Source organism: Puma concolor, chromosome C2 (assembly GCF_028749965.1).
Source record: "Puma concolor isolate L17-30 chromosome C2, mPumCon1.1.hap2, whole genome shotgun sequence".
NCBI lineage: Eukaryota > Metazoa > Chordata > Mammalia > Carnivora > Felidae > Puma > Puma concolor.
This window is the reverse complement of record NC_141675.1, coordinates 91,623,402-91,647,861: the sequence shown is the minus strand read 5'-3', so window position 1 is coordinate 91,647,861 and position 24,460 is coordinate 91,623,402. Positions and strand designations below refer to the sequence as shown.

Here is a 24,460-nt window from a genome sequence, read left to right as displayed (position 1 = left end):
CAAGAGGTGTAGGGATGACATGAGGGAGCGTTTTGCCCTCTATCCTTCCTCTTGCCTTTCTTATAATGTTACAGCAACTTTTGCAGACTGGCAGATGGACCAATCAGATGTTTCTGCCTCATCCTATTTAACTCAGAAAATGATACTCCTACTGCTACAAAACATTATTTTCTAATTTCCTCAAAACAAACAAACAAACAAACAAACAAACAAACAAAAAACCCAGCAGCTTAACAGGCTGGGAGGCATGTTACTGTTTGGGTTTATATAGGAGAAAGAAAGAGGACTGGGAAGAGAATAAGGCCCCATTCTTTTTGTTCTTTCTCCAGCCACTCTTTCATTTGCTTGCTTTCTTTTCAGGAATCTTCAAGACTGTCTCCAACCCTGGGTTCACAGCATATGAAATGAAAATTGGTGCAGTTACTTTCCAGATTGCTACTGGAGATATTACCAAAGAAAAGGCAGATGTGATTGTAAACTCAACAACAAGGACATTTAATCTGAAATCAGGTATTTTATTTAAGCAATGTAGTTGACTGTAACTATTAAGATGACTCACGTCTGGGAGGGAAATTGTGGCTAATGTTGCCTCAGTAGATGGAGCATATAGCAGAACATAGGTAAGCCCTGGAATTAGAAAGACCTGGGTTTGAATCCCTACTATGCCTCTTACCATTGTGTGGCCTTGGAAATATCATTTAATCTCTCTGAGCCTCAGTTTCTCTGCCTGTCAGATGTTGATTTCCCACAGGAGGATTAGACAGGGTGTAACCATGTAAAGGTGAGGTGTAACTGACATGTCAGATTTAGTCTCTGTTAGCTCTCGTCCCCACTTTAGCCCTATCAAAATGCCACACTTCTAATTTAATAAGTTGAAGTTCTATTTTTATTTTCCCTTTTTAAGAAAGTTTTATTTATTTTTTAATTTTTTTTAATGTTTATTTCTGAGACAGAGAGAGACAGAGTGCAAGCAGGGGGTGAGGGTATAGTGAGAGAGGGAGACACAGAATCTGAAACAGGCTTCAGGCTCTGAGCTGTCAGCACAGAGCCCGACGCGGGGCTGGAACTCACGAACTGTGAGATCATGACCTGAGCCAAAGTCAGATGCTTAACCGACTGAGCCACCCAGGTGCCCCTTTTATTTCTCTTTTTATGTAACTCAGTGGGCACTCATATCTCACCTCTTGTAACTCTTCCCTTCTCTATGTCACACTGATCCAGAAATGAAACTCAGCCTTTTCTTGATTTTTCCTGGAATATCTGACCACCTCCATTGATGTAACACCTCTGAGCATGCCCTCTCCACGTCTATTTGTTTATAACTTACATACATATAAGCTTATGTTAATATATTTTTAATACAAAGCATTAAATTTGAGATTAAAAGGGTAAGATAATACATAAATAGAAATAGAAGTTTAAACATTTTCGAAACTGCAAAATATCATGGAACTTACTATGTGGAAGTGAATATGTAGAATATCCATCCAATGTATTGGTCATTCAAAATGCAGACATAAAGAACATTCAATTATGTGAAACATGGTAAATTGAACATATGCATTTGTTCCCGCTTCCTTGGAAAATTCTATTGAAGCAACAGTAAAGGAGGGGCGCCTGGGTGGCTCAGTAGGTTGAACGTCCGACTCTTGATTTTGGCTCAGGTCATGATCTCACAGTTCGTGGGACTGGATGCCATGTTGGGCTCTATGCTGACAGTGAGGAGCCTGCTTGGGACATTCTCTTTCTCTTTTCTCTCTCTCTCTCTCTCTCTCTTTCTCAAAATAAAAAAATATAAACTTTAAAAAAAGCATCAGTAAAGGAAACAAAAGGGCATAAACCCACAAGGAAAGGGAGAGTCAGAGGCAGACCAATAATGAACAAGAGACAACAATGTACTTTTAGAATATGAGAAGCAGAGTGGTGAAAGCTTAGCATCAGCAGGAGAGAATGGTAGACCCTAGAGACATAAGAGTTGGAGGCAGCAGGTACCTGGGAAGGCAGAGGACAAGTAAAGACATGAAAACAGAATTGATGCAATTCTGGGGTGCCTGGGTGGCTCAGTCAGTTGGACGTCTGACTTCAGCTCAGGTCACGATATCACGGTTTGTGGGTTTGAGCCCCGCATCGGGCTCGGTGCTAACAGCTCAGAACCTGGAGCCTGCTTCCGATTCTGTGTCTCCTTCTCTCTCTGTCCCTCCCCCACTTGTACTCTGTCTCTCTCTGTCTCTCAAAAATAAATAAATGTAAAAAAAAAAAAAATTAAAAAAAAAAAGAATTGGTGCAATTCTGTATGAGTAGCACTCACATCCTTCATTCTATCCTCCATCCATCCGATGCACCAGTAACTTCCCTTGCTCTTCCTTGGCCAGAGATGGGAGGTTTATTCTCTGGAGAAACAGAACCAGAGAGATTCTGGACTTAGAGCAGGACGCACAGGTGAGATGAAAGGGGGAGCTGGATAGTATTCAAGTGAAAGTTTCTGTACTGAACCGTGAGTGCCCAGCCCCTGTCCTTGTGGGGCTCCCAGAACAGCACACCAGCTTCTGCCCTCCAAGACATGAGATCGGCGGAGCCTTCTGGGGAGAAACCGGCTGCCTTAAAGCCTAGTATTTACTTCCTGCTTACCTTACACTAAAGCCTACTAGTCAGCAAGCGTCGTTTACATGGTCCTCCCAAACTCACTCTTAAACATCTTAAAATGGACTGGTGAAGATCATCTGACATTTGAAGAACACCTCCATTATTGCAAAGTCAGAGACCCACACATATTAAGAAAAAAGGAATTTTTTAAAAAGAGACAATTCATAATGCACACACAGAATCAAAGAGACACAGCAGATAGATAGAGGATAGAAGATAGATCGTTAAAATGATAAAATAACTGATAATTATTCAATGCTTTCTGTGTGCCAGATTCCATGCTAAGCATTTTGTATGCATTGCCTCTTTTAATGTTCAAATAACTCTGTGAGGGAAGTACTGTGCTAGCCTCTGTATAACTGATGAGAAAGTGACTAGTCACATATTAGCTGGTAAATGGTGGAGGCAACTCTAACAGTCTGTCAAAATGCATAGTCTGTGTTTTCAGCCATTCAACTCGGCTGTCATTAGTGGTGACCAAAGCGGTGAAGCCACAACCTTGACTGGAAGATTCACTGGCCTGAAGGCAGCTGCCTACCTGTGAAAAACAAAGCTAAACAAAACAAAAAATTAAAACCAAAAAGCTTATGCAAAATGCTCAGTTTTATTTTGGTTTTGAGATCCATGCTTCCCATTAGCATCAGAACTTTCATTTTTATATTTTTCAATTTTATCAGATAGTAAGGGTAGAATGCAAACAATTTCACATAACCGCAGAACTATCCCTGTACAAATGGAGCCTGTAAAGCTGCAGACACAGGAGACTGTCGGCTGTTGGGCAGCGCCATCATGCTGCAGCTCAGATTGTTTATTGATCAGCTACTGAATGAAGGTTGCTATTGAAAAGGTGGGTTTTTCTGTGGGGGGTATCCATGAATTACACACCAAGGGGCGAGCTGAATAAAAGTCTAAGGTACAAAAGCTACAGTCTTGTATTGGATTTTAACTAATGCTTTTTACCACTAACATGTCTTATTTAGGGGTGTCAAAAGCAGTTTTGGAAGGTGCCGGACCAGCTGTGGAAAGTGAATGTGCTGTACGAGGTATGGTCACATGTTACTTTTGGCTACAATCTACTGCAAATTAGAGGGCTGAGTACTCTAATAGGACCTACGGGAGGAGTGTTGAGTGCTTTGGAAAAAGGTCGATTCCCTGGGAGAGCAGATACAGGTGGTGTAACTGTGGCCGTGTGGAAGACGTCCTTTCTCCCACCATCTCACCTGTCTCTTCCTGACTATTAAAAAGAACTGGGTCCCAACGGTCCAGGCTCAACCATTTACTGAGGGCTCCTGGGCATGCCATCTAATCTGTCAGAGCTTTGTTTCTCTCGTCTGTAAGATGACTCTACTAAGGAGGGGTATGGTAATGGCTGGCTCACACGTGGTTGTGAGGATCAGGACAATGAGTGTGAAAAGTTACGTAAACTATAAGTGCTGTATAAATTATCTTTCAGTTTTCCCAACCCTGTTCTACTTCCTATAGCGCCACATCTACTTGCTGTGAAGAAATGTGGAGCCTGGGTGGGTCTGAGGTGTTTTCTGACCCCAACCAATTCTCCAATTCTAACACTATGTACCTGTAGAGTTAGCATTGGATCCCTCAGGGTAAAGGGCTCAGTCCCACAAGACTCCCCCCTTTCAGACACCAGTCGCCAGTCCTAGGGGCTACCTGTACTTCTCACTCATCCTCTATAAATTCACGCATTCACAAAACCCCCTTCTCTGGTCTGGCGGTACCCTAGAATGACTCATAGAACTCAAGAAAACACTATTTTTTTTTTTTTTTTACATTTACCAGTTTAGTATAAAGGATACAACTCAGGGACAGCCAAATGGAAGAGATGCAAAGGGGAAAGCATATGGGAAGGGACGCAGAGCTTCCCTGCCCTCTTCAGATGCACCACCCTCCCGGTACCCAGATGTGTTTATCAACCCGGAAATTCCCCAATCCTGTTTTTTTAGCAGTTTTTATGGAGGTTTCGTTATGTGGTCACAATTAATTAAATCATTGTGTTTTTGATGGAGGTCTGCAAAGGTCAGAGGGTGGGACTCTGACCATGGCTTGGTCTTTCTGAAGACCAGCCCCCATTCTGAAGCTATCTAGCCTCACAACCCTCAAGAGTCCTTTCATTTGCTTACAAAAGACTTATTACTCAAGAGATTCCAAAGTGTTCAGGGAACTCTGAGCCAAGAACCATGAACAAAGATCAAATATTTGTTTTTTTATTATACCACAGTGGGGAACCTGTAAAAGTGATGCTAAACTATTTATCCTTCAAAGTCAGGACTCATGTCTTGCCAAGGAGACTATCAGCTATGAGCGTGATTTTAAAAATCACAAGGTCTCATGTTTGACAAACATTCCCACAACTGACCTGCTTTTGTGCCTCAAAGTTCTATCTTGATAGCTGTCCTCTGATTAAGACGTTTTCTCTGGAATGAATGTATTCCTGGAAAGGGGTCAGAGGAAGGGAATACTGACCACTAACATGAGGATGTTAGCAGGAATTTGTGGGTTGGAAAAGCTAGCTGTACCTTGGAAGGCAGAAGCAGAGAATGAAGCAGGGTATCGAACAAGCTGGAAACTGAGGCTGCCTGGGATGGGACAGCCATTGGGACACCCGAGGGGCAGCAGCGAGTGCCTGGGCAGGGCGGGGTGGGCCCACTCTCCTCCTCCTGTATTTGCCAGAGGCCCGCCTTCCACAGGTACTTACTCAGTGCCTTAAAACAAGCTCTGGTGATTTCCATGTGTTCAAGAGCTCTCAGGGTGGAGAGAGAGGGAGGAGTTTTCATCCATTCACACCTCCACACCAATGAATACATTGCTTTTATCTCCTAGAAAAATTAATCTAGCTAAATGAGCACATAAATTGCTCTTCTGGACAGCAGCTTGGGGGTTAAGAGCTCTGGACACTGACTGCTTGGGTTCAAATCCCAGGCAACCTTTGCTATGGACCTTACTTCTCTGAGCCTCTGTTTAACCTGTGAAATGGAGAAAACAGTACCCACCTGATAGCCTTGTTTTGAGGACTGAGTGGATTAATGCAGGTACAGTGCTTTTGAAAAGCACCCCAAATATCAACAATATAGTTGTTGAGTAAAAGAATCCTGCACATCAGTCAGAATGGCTAAAGTTAACAACTCAGGCAACAACAGATGTTGGTGAGAATGCAGAGAAAGGGGAACTCTTTTGCGCTGCTGGTGGGAATACAAACTGGTGCAGCCCACTCTGGAAACCAGTATGGAGGTTTCTCAAGAAATTAAAACTAGAACTACCCTATGACCCAGCAATTGCACTACTGGGTATTTATCCAAAGGAGACAGGTGTGCTGTTTTGAAGGGACACATGCACTCCAATATTTATAGCAGTGCTATCAACAATAGCCAAAGTATGGAAAGAGCCCAAATGTCCATCAACGGATGAATGGATAAAGAAGATGTGGTGTGTGTGTGTGTGTGTGTGTGTGTGTGTGTGTGTATATATATGTATATATATGTATATATATATATATATATATATATATATATATATATATAATGGAGTATTACTCAGTAATCAGAAAAAAAAGAAATATTGCCATTTGCAACAATATGGATGGAACTGGAGGTTATTATGCTAAGCGAAATTAGTCAGAAAAAGACAAGTTTCATATGACTTCACACATATGAGGAATTTGAGATACTAAACAGATGAACATAAGGGAAGAGAAGCAAAAATAATATAAAACAGGGCTGGGGACAAAACATAAAAGACTCTTAAATACAGAGAACAAACTGAGGGTTGCTGGAGGGGTTGTGGGTGGGGGATGGGCTAAATGGGTAAGGGGCATTAAGGAAGACACTTGTTGGGATGAGCACTGGGCGTTATACACAGGGGATGAATCACTGGAATCTACGGGAAATCATTATTGCACTATATGTTAACTAACTTGGATGTAAATTTAAGACTAAAAATAAATTTAAAAATAATAATAATAAGGGGGGGGGGTGGGGAAGAATCCTGATTGTAAAGAAAATGAGCCTGTCACAGTCCCAGTGAGGGAAACCAGCTAGATGGAGGGAGGCTGGACTTGGTCAGGAATCGTCACGGCTTTTCTGAGTTCAGCTGTTTTCATTTCTCAGTGGTCATCGTGTTGCTTCCTGTAAGTAATGTGCTGTGTGTTTCCTTCTTTCTTTTGTTCCAGCTGTACAGCCTCACAGAGATTTTATAATTACACAAGGTGGATACTTAATGTGCAAGATAATAATTCATGTTCTTGGGGAAAATGATGTCAGAAAAACGGTTTCCACTGTTCTGGAAGAGTGTGAGCAGAGGAAGTACACTTCTGTTTCCTTTCCAGCCATCGGAACAGGTTTGCAGCCTCTCATCACTCAGAGATTCTGAATAATCCAGATTCCTTTAGACTTAGGCTCACTGTTTATGAACTCCATGCTGAGTCCAGGCAGTGATAGTGATATTAAACCAGAGTAGGCAAACTTTCAGACCCTGAGGGCCATCTATGGGGCCTATGCCTCTCTCATACATCTTTGTCCTTAATTGTATGTTCCCTAAGTATCTTTCCATGTTTGGTCCTTAACTTCATGGTTTTCTTATTGTTCATTTTTTTTTTCCTTTGGGGGATTTATTTGTTCTTATTATATCAGTTGCCTTTTCTGCACTTACTCTCAGATCAGCGTTTCTCCTTCTCCCAGATCTCCTCTGGGAGATTTCTGTTACCAGAAACTTTATATCAGAATCCAGATTCAACATCATCATCACCCCTTGCAAACAGCCACTTTTCTTGAGTTGCATCATTTCCTGGTTTCCTCCTGCAGGGGTGCCATGATGCCCCCAGCTGTTCTGTACCCTGCTTCTTTGTGCCCCCAGACCGCACAGTCAGCACATTCTACTAAATCTTCCAGGGGTTGTTCTGTTTCAGGCTTCCTGTTTATTTCCAAAGCCTTAATACCTCCCCTATTGGGTTTACAGCAGCATCTCTCACTGGCTCCTCATTGGCACATTCACTAGATTGCAATGCTCTTTCCCAGGCCCACTGCAAATTCCTAGGGATAAAATCAGTGAATAGGATGCAGTCGCCATCCTTTAAGCAACAAGTTCAGGTCCGTCCTGCTCACAGTTTTGAGGAACACTTTCCTCCCCCATCTCTATCATAGCATACAGTAATTTCTTCTCAGTTGAAGGTGATGCTAATGACCCACCCCATGATTCATTCGTGCCCAATTACACAGGTTATTTATTTATTTAAAAAATTGTTAACATTTATTTATTTTTGAGAGAGAGAGAGAGAGGCAGAGAGCAAGGGAGACACAGAATCCTAGGCAGGCTCCAGGCTCTGAGCTGTCAGCACAGAGCCTGACGTGGGGCTTGGACTCATGGACTGTGAGATCATGACCTGAGCTGAAGTCGGAAGCTTAACTGACCCAGCCACCCAGGTGCCCCTACACAGGCTTTTTAAAATGGACTGAGAGGGCCCTAATGAAGCCATCACACGGTTATATGATTTAGTAAAGCTTCAGAAGTAAGGCATTTTAACCACTGTGGGTTAGGATCACCGTTTCTTCCCACTTTGACTCCTCAGACTTTTCCTGGCACTGGGCATTGGAGAGGCTGCAAGCATTTTTGGAATATAGTTAAGGAAAGTTGACTTGAGAATATGATTTTCAACATTTTAAAATTTATACTTTATTGTGATTTCTTTTTTTTTAGTCTAAATATTCACTTATATGCATAATTTTATATTTTTATTTTGTTTTGTTTTGTTTTCCAAGATGTATAAGTTTCAAATCCTACAAAACCTGGACCCACCCCTGACTCCTAGTTTTCCCATCTTGCAGATAAGAACTTGAAGTATTAAAGCACAAGATCATATAGCTAGTGAGCAGTGTAACTAGGTTCAAATCCAGGAAATCTGGTCTTTACATTGCAACCATTACATTTTTTTTTATGTTATGTGGGTTTTGTTACCATTTTGCCCTTTATTACTATATTCTTAGCTGCCACATCCTTATGTCTCTTAGCTATTACCTTCTATTATCATCCCAATTTTACAGATGAGCAAACTGAAGTTTGGAGGTGTTGTGGGCTGAGTTATGTTCCCCTGGCCAAATTCATATGTTGAAGCCCTAACCTCTGTACCTGACTGTATTTGGAGATAGGGTCTTTCAAGAGGTAATTAAGTTAAAGTGAGGTCATCAGGGTTCTCCCTCATCCAATACGACTCGTGTCCTTGTTAGGAGATTAGAGCACCCATAGGTACAGAGGGAAGACCACGTGAAGACATAGGGAGAAGACCACCATCTACAAGCCTCAGAAGAAACCAATCTTTCCAGCACCTTGATATCAGACTTCTAGCCTCCAGAATTGTGAGAAAATACATTTCTGTTGCTTAAGCCACCAGTCATGGCAATTTGTTATGGCATCCGTAGCAAACTAATGTAAGAGGGATCAAATGACTTCCACAAGATCACACAGCTAATCAGTGGAGAACCAGGGCGTAAACCCAGATCTTCTGCACCCAAATCACCTGTTCCTTTCTCTGTGCTTCCAAAGCCCTTTAGTCAGAGACCACCAGGAGCACGCATCTCACCAAGGGGTTGTTAAGGAATCATTGAGGGATGTGAGCTTGTGTTGGGTGACTTTCTGGCAGTCTAGGGTAAGTGGGCTTTTGCTCTGGATTGGATACTTGAAGGAAGCAGACATAGTTCTATGACTGGGTATCTTACCTGGAACAGGAGAAAGTGTGGCAGAAGCCATGATTATAAATGAGGCAGCACTTGCTCATATTAGTCAAGATGGAGAGTGTTTGGCCATTTTTGTGATTTGGCTGGTGTTCATGTTTTTATCTGTGGTCAGACATGATTATTCAGCGGTGGTTTTTGACTTGACTCATCACAGCCACAGAGTGGTTACATTTGATGCTGTTCTATGAAGTTGTTTGAGTTCAGCCAGAGAACGCCAACACCCAGCTATGAGCGCCAGATCTGTTCTGGCTGTTAGGGGCTGTGTTCTTTCTTGGCACCAAAAACTGCATCTGCCAAATATTATCACTTGACTAACACCAGCTAAAGCTTCTTTTTGTCATCTAAAATTTTTTTCTTTTTCAGGCAACGCCAGAAAAAACCCAGTCATAGTTGCTGATGACATGATCAGTGCTATTGTAGACTTCGCCTGGAAACATTCCACCCCATCATTAAAAAAAGTTAAAGTTGTCATCTTTCTGTCTGAACTGCTAAATGTATTCTATGACAACATGAAAAAGAGAGAAAATTCTGCATCACCCGTCTTTCAGTCCACATTCTTCGAGAATGCATGTAAGATGTTCTTCTTTAAAAAGATCATGTGGTTCTCTCTCATATCACTTAGCAAATGTTTAGATATTAATGCTCAGTGTTTTATCAGTTTTAGGATTTTACAGACAGCCTCCTATAATATGTGGGGAAAGTGCACGAACTATGGAACGCAGCCTCCTGTCAGCTGATTATTCTTCTGCGGGGCAAAATTACTCCTGGGGAAACAGGAATAGCAAAGGAACAGGAAGAGGATAGAAGTGAGAAAGCAGGAAGAGGAGGATAGGCTTTGAAAATCCTAGCTAGTTGTCTCATTATATACTTATTGATTAGTGTTACTCTCAGTGTCCCTTGTAGCTGTGAACAAGTGGACCAATACTGGTTTATTGATTATCCACCACCAGACAAGTTAGCCTGGGAATAGAAGCAGATGCAAGAAGAGAGTGGTCAGAGTCATTTGGTTGTGCTACTTCATGAGCAGGCAGATTCCCAGCTGCTTCTCTGTAAGGTGTGTGTGTATGCATTATGCTTAAGCATCTGTGTTGACCTGCCCCTCTGTCCCCCATTTTGTGGCTTCTGTACTGCCTAGAAAAACAGCCTCCTCTTGCGATCACTGTTTTTGTTTATTTGGAGCACTCACTCATAGAGCACTGTGAGTTTCACTAGTGATGAAATGTACCTGTCATCAGGAGCCTCCCTAAACTGGAAATTGTTGTCTGACACTACCAGTAGGAATTTCAGTGCTCTCTACACCTATTTTTTTTTTTAAATTTTTAAATGTTTATTTATTTTTGAGAGAGAGACAGAGCACTAGTGGGGGAGGGGCAGAGACAGAGAGGGAGACACAGAATCTGAAACAGGCTCCAGGCTCTGAGCTGTCAGCACAGATCCCAATGCGGGGCTCGAACTTGGGAAATGGAAACGGTGAGATCATGACTTGAGCCAAAGTCGGACACTTAACCGACTGAGCCGCCCAGGCACCCCTACACCTATTTTCTGACAACTGTTCTTCTCAATGTGCCTCCACATACAGCATATGTAAGAGTTACACACACACACACACACACACACACGCATGCACTAAACAGAAATGAAAATAATAGTTGGATCTGTTAATACTCTTGTAATAGCAAATAATAGAAAATCCAATTTAAACTGGCTTATGCAAAAAAATGGAATTAATTGGCTCACATGACTATAAAGTTGACTCATACCTGGCTTCAGGTCCAGTTTGATCCAGGTGCTCATATTATATAATCTAGACCCTGACTTTCTTCATCTCTCAGTCTCTTGTCAGCTGTGTTGTCTTTAGGCTTAGGTTTCACATGGTGAAAGATGGCTGCTAGCAGCTTCAGGCTCATATCCCTATATGGTCAGGTCCAACAGGAAAGAGTATATCCTGTGGCAATATATACTTATCATCAGGAACATGATGCCTGGGAACAGAGGTGTTCACATATAGCTGAAATTCTGATTGAATCAGCTTAGGTAATGATTGCAGCGAGGGAACTGGAATTACACTAATTAGCAATACAGAGTCTATATGCTCTATACTTGAGCTGAAAGGGATCACTCTCTGAAGCAATGGGGAAGGGTTGTTCACCAAAGGAAATTCAGGATGCTTTTATCAGAAGAAGGGGAAAAGGCTGCTGGATAGTTAAAAATTATAATACCTACTAGAGTATCTAGGGATTTATAAATTAACATGCCCCCCACTTTGGTCTTTGTAGAGGAAAATTTGTACTTAAATACAAGAGCAATAAGTCATTATCAGTAAAGTAAAAAATTAAGAGAAACTGGTTCATCCATTCCCTGCTTACACCGAGAATTTAAATTGACTTATGAAATTTACAAAATAGACACGAAAGTTAAAGAGACAAGCAAATAAAAGCTAACTAAAATGAGTAGACCAGTGACCCTATGGCACTTGGAGCAAAAACAAACAACAAAACTGCCTTACATAATCTTCGTTGTAGATGAAAGTAATAATGCAGATAAAATGTCAGATAAAAGGAAGTTTGTTGGCAGACACACAAACTTGAATTTTAGTAAGAATTTATCATGTGGACTTCTTTAAAAAAGAATTTACAGAGGACAACTTTGAGTTGCATTTGAGCCGATGGTCCACAATTGCTTTTCCAATGCACATTAAAGCTTTGATTGATTCAGAGAGCTTTTACTGAGCACCAGCTGAATATCAGACACTAGAGACATGGACTTGAGAGTCGTGTAAGTAGGTGGGAGTTGAAGCCATTGAGTGTGGACTGGATTATCCATGGAGGCTGTGAAGGTGGAGAGAGTAAAGGCTGAAAGCAGAGGCAGGATTCTTGGTGTATAATTCCACCTCCACCTGTGGAGAGGAAACTGAGGCAGGGTGCACAAGGAGAGGTGCAGGGGGGCATTTATCCCAAACATCAGGAATGGGAAAGTAGAGTGACATTTATCTTTTAAAAGAGATTTATAGGAAAAGCACTTGGGAAAGTGACTGGTGCATGGTAAACACCTAAAGAAAAAGAGCCATCATGTTGTTTCCCATGAAGCACTGGGCTGCAAGTCAATAGAACACAATTCTGTTCCTTCTTTGGAGGGAGGCCTTCCATGTAACAATGGATGTGTGAATATTCAGCCTTCCTGGGGCTAGGTTTTCTCATCTCTAAATTGTCCAACCACAGTCATCTTTTGTCCACAGAGTAAGGTAGCACGGTTTGGTGTGGTTTAAGTGTGTGACTCAAGCTGTAGCTCTCCATAAGCTTTACTCCCTCTTTAATATACCTCTGGGATGTAGGAAAGATCAAGATTAATTGTTTTTTTGAGAATAATAACCATGTTAATAAAGGACTTGGCATTCCCTAAAAGTGCTTTCACACCCTTCATTATGTTTTAAATTTGAAACAATCCCATGAGGTGATAGAGCAGATTGTATCTGTTCCATTTTGCAAAAGAGAGCATGAAAATTCACTCAGAAGTGGTATTACTTGTTCCATGTCTTATGGCTGGTCACAGGTTGAGGCTGATCAGGTCTTCTGATTCCAAGCACTGGTATTTTCTGCTCTGCAAACTCATGACATGAAAGAAGAGAGAGCCCAAAGAAAAACTTTACTTCCCAGGCTTGCTTGCTGTATTCAGAGAAAAGAATGTAGCAGGTCCAAGAGGACTCTAAGACCTAGGACTAGACATGATGAGGCCAAAAGATCTGGAGGGAGTGGACACTGGGAGAAAGGAAAGAATTTAATTTGCAGAAACAACACACTCTGTTGCTTAAGTATTTAAAGCAGAATTTGAAAAGAGCTTCTCGATTAGGGTTTGATGTTTCCTTTTGTCATCAGAACTTCATTCCCTGGATGGACTCGCTAAACAGGAAGAGAGTTCCTGGATTATTATATCTTTCACTAACAATGAGCAAATTCTGGCTTTGTTTGTAAGGAGAAATCCTTTGGCCTTTATCTGTGGTATTGTGCCATTTTCTGGCATTTTATTCTCTACTACAGTCTGTCCATATTTCTATTCATCAAGCCATCTCAGCAACTTGGTGTGTAGCCTCAGTGTGTTAGAAGGTTCCAGAAGCCATTGGAAAGCAAAGGAAAATTTTGAGCATCATCATCTTATATGAAAGCTTTCACTTAGAATTTCCACTGTTTTCTTTATATAGTGCTTTCTCTATTTCGTGTAGAAGATAGGGTACAAAATAATGTGTTTTAAATAACTTTGGCAAGGTACATGTTTCAAAAGAAAAATAATAAAGGACCACGCTAAATAAACTGATAAATATGAAGACATCAATAAATCGGGTTTCATGTTTATAATCAGTTTCTTATGGAATTAATTGCACAGCGCTGTCTAGGAAAATTATAATTTCAAGCTATAGTGAACCTAAGTTTACCTAAATATTTTAGCTAGGCATTAATATATGTCATGTTAGTGTCAGAACCATTCATTTCATCTGTGTTTGACAAATTGAGGATGATAAAAGAAGCAACGATGAAATGTGTAGCTTTTTGTTTTGTTTTGTTTTGTTTTTTCTCAAAGACCAGGATTAGATGAATGAGAAAAAAGAGCATAGGAAGTGTCCTGATTTTCAATGGTCCCTGGAAATGGATATTGTGTTTTCACCAAATGTTAACTTTCCAGATAATATTCCTGAACACTGGACTGACATGAATCAGCAGCTGTCCTGTGTGATCGAACTACAACCCGGACAGTCAGAATACGACACCGTAAAGGACAAGTTCTCTGAGACTTGTCTTTCCTACAAAATAGAGAAGGTAATATTGTGCCTAAAAAATTACTTCCTTCAAATATTGAAGAACTAACATCAAAGATATCTTTTTAAAATAACACTCTTCCTTCCTTTATGCCTTACTAGATTTATTTTAATTTGACTCACTCAAGCTCCTAGACTTCAAATCTCATGGTTCCTTCCTTAGCAGTAATGAAGAAGATTCCCAAAAGCGACATATATATGTTTGGATCCTTTCACTTAACAATTTACAAACAAACTCACTCAAACTGATTGAACAAGAAGAAATGTATTTGAAATTAATGGAAAGTCCAGAAGTAGGATGGTCTTTGGAACAGTTGAATCCAGTGACTCAGTGATGTCTTGGATCCAGTTTCTCTGGCTTTGTCACCTTCATCCGAAGGCTGGACTCCCTTCATAATTGTGGGACGGCTGCTGGTGGCAATCAGGGGGTCTCTATGTCCTCCATTCACATACCATGGAAGGGATACAGCCACTGGATAAGAGTCCCAGGCTTTGTGTTGAATGTACCACTACAGCTAGTCTGTGTTGGGAGAGTGCTATGTGCTGACTGGCTTATACCTGGGCTATCAGATGCCATCATTGTGTGATCCCATCATGAGATTATCCAGATTGGTTAAACCCAATTAGGCTGCACCTGGGAGCTGTAAGTGAGGCCATCTCCACCCAATCAGGAGTTGCTGTACAATGGGAATGAAGTGGAATGGATGTTCAGATTCTCACAACATCCACTGTGCTGCATAAAAATTTTAGCCAGTACAGGAATTTATTAGGTCATTATCATACCATGTATGTCAGAGCAGGGTATGGAAATTGATATTTCCATCCTAGTCATTTAAAAACCTAGCTGCTACTTCCATACAGCAGCGTACTTAACCATATTATAGCACTTAAGAAATTGTGCTTTCATAAGCTTTCACATGCCTGACTGCTCCATTAGACAGTGGGCTTCTTAAGGTAGGATCGCACGGTAGCTAGCATATTGTAGGACACAGTACCTACTAAATGAACTTAATTCCTGAGAAAGAAAGAGAATCAAAAGAGGGAGACTCTTGCAGAAAGGAGAGAATTTAAAGGAAGAGATGCTTCATTGATGTTAAAAGATGTTGAGAGTACAAGAACCTCGTTCAATTGTGTTTACCCAATATCTCCAACTTTCTTGGCTCTTATCCTTCTATCATATCCATTTTGAAACACCTCAACTTTGGATTAATTCCATAGCCTACTTTCTCTCCTGCTGCCCCTGGATAAAATCATTATTAATTCATGGTCCCCAACCTCTGCAGCACTGTCCGGGTGCCTGAAATTTTTATTGCTTCCTCCAGTCAACTCCCTCACGCATTCTCCATTGCAAAATTTCAACATCTCCTTGAGGTCTTCATCTGTCTCAAAAAACTTTCCCTCCTGCTTTTATTACTTGGCTTCTCCTCAACATCTGCTACAGGTTACCACTCCATTCTTCTTATTTATGTATTTGTTTTTAATTATTTACTGAAATTGAGGAATAACTGAAATATATTAGTTTCAAGTATATAACATGATTTGATATTTGTATATATTGCAAAATGATTACTACAATAAGTCTAGTTACCATCCATCATTATACATAGTTATGAAAATTTTTTTTTCTTGTGATGAGGACTTTTCAGATCTACTCTCTTAGCAACTTTCAAATATGCAATTCAGTATTATTAACATAGTCACCATTCTGAGCATTTCATCCCCATACTTATTTCTTTTATAACTAGAAATTTGTAAATTTTGGCCCTCTTCACTCATGTTGTCTATCCCCCCAGCCCCTGCCTCTGCCAACCATCAATCTATTTTCTGTATCTGTGAGCTTTGGTTTGTTTTTTGTGGGTTTTGTTTGTTTTAGATTCCACATGTAAGTGAAACCATATGGTATTTGTCTTTCTCTGTCTGACTTATTTCACCTAGCATAATGCCTTAAGGTCTATGGCAAGATTTCATGCTTTTTAATGGCTGAATAGTATTCCTATTCCTATAGTATGAATTCCTATAGTATGAATTCCTATAGTATGAATTCCTATAGTATGAATATAGGAATCCTATATTCCTGTAGTATGAATATATATATATATATAGTATACTCCTATATATAGAATATACATATATAATGGAATTATATATATAATAGAATTATATACATATATATATAATGGAATGCTATTATGGAAAAAAAAAATATATATATCACATCTTCATTATCCATTCATCTATCAATGGACACTTAGGTTGATCCCATATCTTGACTGTTGTGAATAATGCTGAAGTGAACATGAGGGTGCACTCGATTCTTCTTGAACTTTCTTCTTTTGTTTCTAGAACATCATTCTTTCAGATTTCCTCCTCTCTCCCTAGACCTAGATTATCTGGATCCTTTTCTTATGCTTTCATACTCCATGTGTATTCTCCTGACCCATCCCTTATCACTCTGGGAGGTAGTGATTTTTTTTTCTTGTGTTTCTCCCCCACTAGACTGAGGGCAGAGATCCAACAGTGCTTGATCCATAGTAGATGTTCAATAGATGATTACTGAATGTATGTTAATAAGTTCATTTTCTAGAAGGAAATAGAACCGTAGGGAATGATATTTTTAAAAAATTTTCAAGGGGCGCCTGGGTGGCGCAGTCGGTTAAGCGTCCGACTTCAGCCAGGTCACGATCTCGCGGTCCGGGAGTTCAAGCCCCGCGTCGGGCTCTGGGCTGATGGCTCAGAGCCTGGAACCTGCTTCCGATTCTGTGTCTCCCTCTCTCTCTGCCCCTCCCCCGTTCATGCTCTGTCTCTCTCTGTCCCAAAAATAAAATAAACGTTAAAAATTTTTCAAGAAAGACAAAATTTCAAGGAGGGGATGATTTATGGTTTGAAATGTTATTGAAGGTCTAGAAAGAAATAGTCATTAGATTAGGCAGTTATGAGGTCATTTGTGACCATAATCAGAGCAATACAAGAAAACTGTTACTGGAAGAAGCCAATGGAATGGGTTTAGAGATCAGAGGGCGTTAAGGAAATCATTACTTGACAAATTTTTGAGTAGGAATTTGAATGTTAGTAAATCTCCAGGAATTCCAGGTAAACATTTTTATGTAAGTTATAAGTTCTGTTATATAAAGTAGATAATAATCAGCACTATTACAAAGTATAGGTACTCTTAACCTAGCCTTTTTCTAAAGGTGGAAAGCTACCTATTCTCTGAATTTGCTGTTTATTTGCATTTTATTTTTCTTTTCCTTCTCATTTCCTTCCTCCAGTCCTCCTGCTTCTCCTCCAAATTGCTTTTTTAAAAATCCACAACAAACACAATATACTGAGCTCTAAAGTCATTTTCAAAATGTTTTGCTTTTTTGTCATTTGCAGATAGAGAGGATACAGAATATATGGCTCTGGAAGAGCTACCAGATAAAGAAAAAGCATATGGACATCAAGAATGGCCATACAGATAATGAGAGAGTCCTATATCATGGGACAGCTGCAGACTCAGTGCCATATGTCAATCAGCATGGCTTCAATCGCAGTTATGCTGGGAAGAATGGTAAGGAAGTGAGTAATCTGGCCAACCAGAATGAGGTGAATGATAGTTCTAGCGTTGACTTCACACCCAAGCAGTGTAGAACCATATATGGCAGCCATATTGTCATTGTCAGGATAAGGCTCATTGTGTGTCACCAGAAAGGAGGATGACAACCTTCTGAGGATAGATGGAGTAAATTTTAGAAATGATGAAAAGTGGTTTTGGTGGGCAAGAACTACATTAAAAATTTTTTGTGTCAGGTTTGGGCTTGGTTCTACATACTGTGATAATTTTATGTTCTGAGAAAGGCTTTTGTGTTTCTCTTTACAGCTGCAGCCTATGGAAAGGGAACTTATTTTGCTATTGATGCCAGTTATTCTGCTAATGATAAGTACTCCAGACCAGACAGCAATGGGAGAAAGCATATTTATGTTGTGCGAGTACTTACAGGAGTCTACACACTTGGATATGCAGGATTAGTTACCCCTCCATCAAAGAACCCTCACAATCCCACAGATCTGTTTGACTCTGTCACAGACAATGTACAACATCCAAGCCTATTTGTGGTGTTCTCTGATAATCAGGCTTACCCAGAATATCTCATAACTTTCAGGTGTTGAAAAATAGGGGTTGTTTTTTTTTTTTAATCTCAAAGAGATGATTTAGTCGTCTATTCATAAAAACAATTTATAGGGGTTTTGTCTTTGCCTTTGGCCTGTTTTTATAGATAAAAATCTGTCAGGTGCTAAAATGCTGAAAACAGCCTTTTAAAAATGCTCTATTGAAATTTGTAGCATACCTCTCTTCAGAGCACATTGATGGGTGGAAGCTAAGAAATGTAGATGACACAATTATAGCTACAGCTATTTACAGACAGCAAGTCTGTAGGAAAACAAAGAGCACATTACTTTTTTCTAGCAGAGAAGACATAAGATGAATCACTTTAAAACCAAGCTGTTGTCCTTACAGAACATGTTAAGACATCAAACTGTGTTGAGCTCAACTGTACTATTAAATGAATAGGCTGCTGTTGTGCATCTGTAATAACTGTGAATTTTGCCTCCTTAAGAATACTTATTAGCAATAGCTCAGCTTTTAATGACAGAATCAAAGAGTATTACCTCAAATCTGTTGTGGAACAAATCAGGCAAAAATGTGTTGTACCATTATCTAATGCTACATAACAAATTACTACAAAATTTAGTGGCTTTTTGGGTAGGGAATTCAGGCATGGCTTAGCTGGGTCATTCTAACTTAGGGTCTCTTGACTCAGGAAGTTGAGTCAAGATGTTGGCAGGGGATCTGAAGGCTTGACTGGGGCTGGAAGATCTGCTTCTATGGTGAATCTCTCAAATAGCTAGACAGCTTTTGCTGGTTGTTGGCAGGAGTCCTCTCCTCTCTAGGCTGCTTGCAGCTGGCTTACTCTACAGTCAGCAATTCAGGAGAGAGAAAAGAAGAAGCCATGATACCTTTTATGATCTAGCCTCTGAAGTCATACTCCATCTTTTCTACAGTAACCTATTGGTTACATAGATCAGCTCATTCAGTGTAAGAGGGAATTACTCAAGGGTATGGACACCAGTAGGCAGGGATCATTGGGGACCATCTTAGAGGCTGTATAAATGAGTGAATGACTAATACTTTGATAAAATGTTAGCAGTGAAAAGGACTCTAGAGGCCATCTAGGCCCACTGTCCTCTCATCTTTCTCTCTCACCTTCTCCTACTCCCAGGGCCAAAAGGCCTTTAGCCTCTGCTTGACTGCTTCTAACACTCCACATCTTAAGGATATTCCATTTGAGACAGTTCTAATTATTGGAAAACTCTTGTTTACATTGAATTGATATCTGTTCTTTTGAATCTATTGCCTGCTAATCACTGTTCCACCTTCTGGAGGATGCAGTACATATCTCATTCTTTTTACAGATGGTGGCCCTTCAGATTCATCTCTTCCTTCTATTGGAGTTAGGCAAATTCTTGAAATGTTTAGCAGCTTATTTATCCTGAAGCATCATTTTTTAAGAGTTGAAGACTTTTAAGATGGGTTTATACCATAAATAAGCACATGCACATTAAAAAGAGTGGCGTATAAAGAAAACAGCACTCTTCACCATACTCTATCACCCATAACTGCAACATTCAGAGGAAACCACTGCCAACGTTCTTATGTATTCCCTTCTAGTTTCTTCTACATCCACCTTCAACAAAGTCAAAATCACACTTTATTCAATTACTTAATTATACAATATTGCATCTACCTTTTTTCATTTAACATTGTATTACTCTCATGTTATTAATTTTTACTATAAACATAATCTTAATCGTCAAGTTATTCCACTATATATTTTCCTTCTATGTATATATAATTATAAAGTCTTAAAATGTCATAGTCTTCCCTTATAGTTTAATAATCCAGTTTTTCTTTTGTAATATATCTGTATTATTTCCCCCATGTCATTAAATATCTTACATATAATTTTGATGATTGTATAGTATTTCATTGTATGTTTCTACATAAATGTCATGTCAAAGTAGGGTGCCCTATATTTCTAGAGAAACATATGGTTGGATTATGAGGTGCAAAGGACCATAATCTACCTTCAATGAGACACCACCTCCTGAACTTCTTGAGGGAAATAAAGACCTAGAGAACAAAGCAAGGTTAAATAACGCTCTGCTACTACGTGGGCCTTGGCTCCCAGCTCCAGTGTAGAATCCTAGTAAGCCAGGTTGAAACATGGAAGGACTCTTTTTACTTAGGTTAGGTAGTAGTACTGCAACTACATTGCAGTTGACTTGCAGTGTAAACTGCTGTCTTCTGTTTCCTCCAATATTCAAGGACTCCCCACTTGATTTTGCTATACTCCCACTTCACTAGAAGACATAGAAGTCTTGAATATAATACACCCATGCTATTAAAGTTGTGATCGTTTCTTGAGAAACAAAATATAGGCCAATCAATTATTACATAGTTATATTTTTGAAACAGAGAGAGAAACCAAGTGTCAGCAGGGGAGGGGCGGAGAGAGACAGGAACAGAATCCAAAGCAGGCTCCAGGCTCCAAGCTGTCAGCACAGAACCTGCATTGGGGCTCGAACTCATGAACTGCGAGATCATAACCTGAGCCAAAGTCAGACGCTTAACCAACTGAGCCACCCAGGCTCAGACACCCCAATAATTATATAGGTATTATAAACTCTACCTTCCATCAGTCTGAAGCCAAATCATGTTTTTCAACCTTTTACGTCTCTCTCCTTCCCAGTTGACTTAACATTCTCTAAACATATGACTAGAATAGTCTCTACTTCTCTCTTAATAACGCACTGTTTCCAGTTAACCAAAATTGGAAGGCTTTAACTTTGCTAACTACTGATGAACTAGGTTTCTTTTCTATGGATTTCCAGAGTTCAGACTGATGGTACCTGATTGATCTGAGACCAGAAAACCTAAACTACAATTGTGACTGGTAGTCAGATGGCTTTACTCTCCCATATATCTTCTCTCCTTTTCTCTGTTTACTTCTTTTAGCATCTTTCTCCTTCTCATTCCTTTCTTTTCCCTCTAATCCTTCCCCTTACTTGTGGGAGGATGAGGACACACATTCTGCTGAATGAATCAGAGGAAACATTTTATTTTTTTTTTTCTTCATCTAGAGTAGAGAAACAGATTCCATGTAGTATATATGCTGACAGGTTAGTTGAACCCAGGATTTGTGAATTCATTTTCAGCTGGTAGGCTAATTATCACAATGCTGGTAAGATTATTTACAGCTAATATGAACCAATTCAGTTTCTGCTAAACTGTTTATTAGAACAAATACTGTTTCTTATAGTGAACATGCTTTATGAGCTTAACTGATTAAATTATCACATTTACAAGCTGTGTAGGAAAAACTGTTGCTATTTCTCCTTTACTTACACTTCCACACTCAGAACACTTCCGACAACAGATGTGTGAGTTCTTTCCCAATGTAAATAATTCTCTACAACATTATATGGGGGTCCCACAATTTAACTAAATTCTGACACTACCTACATGGAAATAGCATCAGATCCCACAAGGGCTCAGCCCCATGAGACTATCTTACCTCCCCATCACTTCAGATGCCAATCTCAAAGCCCAGGTTGTTCCCTGTACTTCTGACTGATTGTGCTTCTACTGATTTATACTCAGTGTGCCCACATCCCCCTCCTTGAGTTCGATAACCCAGACGCTCTGAAAGCTCCAACCTCCTAATCATGGCTTGACCTTTTTAGTTGACTGATTCCAAATCCAGGAAACCAGCAAAAGTCACTTCATTAGAACAAAAGTTACTGCCACACCCAAGAAATTCCAAGGCATTTAGCAACTCTGTGTCAAGAAATAGGGTCAAAGACTAAATTTTAGAAGAGAAGATGAGGTCTTAGGTACTATAGCAAAAACAGAGGAGTCTGTGGCCAAATGCATACCAAATACTAAATCCTGAGAGGACAACTCTCCCAAAGCTCCCTTCCCTGTTTGACTCCCAAAATAGCAGAAGCCAGACTTTTACTTTTCAGGCAAGACATTGGACATTTTTACTTTGCACCTGTCCACGTCAAGAGGAAATTTTACCCTAAAGATACTGACAGCAGGGGCTCCTGGGTAGCTTAGTTGGTTGAGTGTCCAACTTCGGGTCTGGTCATGATCTTGTGGTTTGTGAGTTCGAACCCCGCATCAGGCGCTGTGCTGATGGCTCAGACCCTGGAGCCTGCTTTAGATGCTGTGTCTCCCTCTGTCTCTCTACCCCTCCCCTGCTCATGCTGTTTCTCTCTCCTTCAAAAATAAACATTAAAAAAAATTTAAAAGAAAGAAAGAAAGAAACAAGAGGGGGAACCCGAGTGGCTCAATCAGTTAAGTGTCCAGCTTTGGCTCAGGTCATGATCTCACAGTTTGTGAGTTCAGATCCTCTCTCCCTTCTCTCTTTGCCCCTCCCCCACTTGCTTGCTTGAGTGGGCTCTCTCCCTCTCAAAAATAAACTTAAAAAAAAAAAAAAGAAACAAGAGGTCTTGAAACTAAAAAGTGTAATAACATGTGAAAAATATGGGAGATAGAGTTGAGGAAATTTCAGAAAGTAAAAGCACACAAAGATGGAAAAAAGGAAACAAGGATACAATTAGGAGACAGCTCCAAAGGGCCCAACATTGGATTAATAGTAATTCCAGAACCAGAGATCAGAAAGCACAGAAGAAATCATCAATGAAAGAAATTATTCCAAAAATCCCCAAACTAAGGGACATGAGTTTCCAGATTGAAAGCCTGTAGTTAGTGCTCAGTACAACAGCAAAAAAAAAAAATAGACTAATCCCAAGGTATACCTTGGGAAATGTTCAGGAACACTAAGGACAAACTGCCAGAGGGAAGAAAATAAAACATACAAAGGATCAAGAATCAGAATAGTTTCAGATTTCTCAACACCAACACTGGAAGCTTAAAGACAGTGAAGTGAATGATTTCAAAATTCCAGTAGAAAGAGATTTCTAACAGTCAGTATTGGCAAAAGAGCCTTCTGGTCATCGTAGTCTACAATGCAGGAGAAAATACAAGTCTGCGCAAATAAGAGAAATTCTTCCAGATTTTCACACGTTTGGATATGCATAGAATATCTCTGGGAGGATACACAAGAAGCAATAACTGTCAAAATCACAAGTGCATTATCCTTGACCCAGCAATCCGACTGCTAGGAATTTGTCATACAGATAAAAATGAGGAGTGATAGGGCGCCTGGGTGGCTCAGTCGGTTAAGTCTCAGCTCAGGTCATGATCTCACAGTTCATGAGATCGCCCATGTCAAGTCCTGTGTCGAGTTCTGCGTTGCACTCCATGCTGGCAGCACAGAGCCTGTTTGGGATTCTCTCTCTCCCTTTCTCTCTGCCCCTGCCCTGTTTGTGCTCTGTCTCCTTCAAAATAAATAAATAAACATTAATGGTTTTTTTTCTTTAAAAGTGAAGGATGATTGATATATGTACAAGGTTACTTAATGTAGAATCATAGCATTTTTGCATTGTCTTCTCTGCAAGGAAGGAAACTAGATGGCTAGATGGGATAGGAGGAGACTTTTCACTGCATACCTCCATACTTTTTGAATTTTGAATCTCACAAATGTATTACCTATTTAAAAAAACAAATACTATCCCTTAAACCTTAAAAACTTCTGTACGATAATTTTAAAAAGCAATAAATACGGTTAAAAAAAAAACCCTGGAAGATTTGTAATGCAGACAACCAGTAAAGGACTCATATCCATGACAATATCAAGAACTATGCATCAACAGAAAAAGCAAGAATCTCTACAAAAATATGAACAAGACCACCGAAAAGGCAGTTCACAGAAGAGGGAAACTAGAATAATCAATAAATAGATCGTTTAAATGCTCAACATCATTAAAACAGTAATGACATATTATTTCACCTATATCAGCTTGGGAAAATTTAATAATGTCTAACAGTATCGAGTATTGGGGATGTAGAAGAATAAATTATAACAGCCACTATGAAAAGCAAGTCAGGGTGTGCAGGTGTACCATAGATAAGGCCTAATTAAAAACATACCAAATAAAAAGAGGAAAGATAGAAGAGACTGTACATTTAGAAACCGTAAGTAAACGAATTCCCAAATTAAAGAAGACAAAGTCTCAACTCGGATTCAACAATTCTTTGCCCTTAGGAGAATTTCCATTTCCCTTCCACAGAGGGTAGAGGCTGTTGAGGTAATTTGACCCT

At 39.9% G+C, this 24,460-nt stretch overlaps 1 protein-coding gene across 8 annotated transcripts in view; it reads left to right on the top strand.

Moving 5' to 3' along the window:
- Positions 1-22,759, top strand: part of PARP15 (poly(ADP-ribose) polymerase family member 15) — a 49,994-nt gene extending 27,235 nt beyond the window's left edge. For 7 of the 8 annotated variants that reach the window (XM_086675248.1, XM_086675251.1, XM_086675250.1 and 4 more), the window contains 7 exons: positions 361-510; positions 3,624-3,686; positions 6,827-6,994; positions 9,747-9,953; positions 14,058-14,191; positions 17,566-17,740; positions 18,050-22,759. In XM_086675248.1, the coding sequence (XP_086531374.1) occupies positions 361-510; positions 3,624-3,686; positions 6,827-6,994; positions 9,747-9,953; positions 14,058-14,191; positions 17,566-17,740; positions 18,050-18,339 (1,187 nt within the window). In that variant the 3' untranslated portion in view covers positions 18,340-22,759. Of the gene's footprint in view, positions 1-360; positions 511-3,623; positions 3,687-6,826; positions 6,995-9,746; positions 9,954-14,057; positions 14,192-17,565; positions 17,749-18,049 lie in introns of all 8 variants that reach the window. The other variant, XM_086675253.1, reaches the window with a different exon arrangement.
- The last annotated feature ends 1,701 nt before the right edge of the window (positions 22,760-24,460 follow it).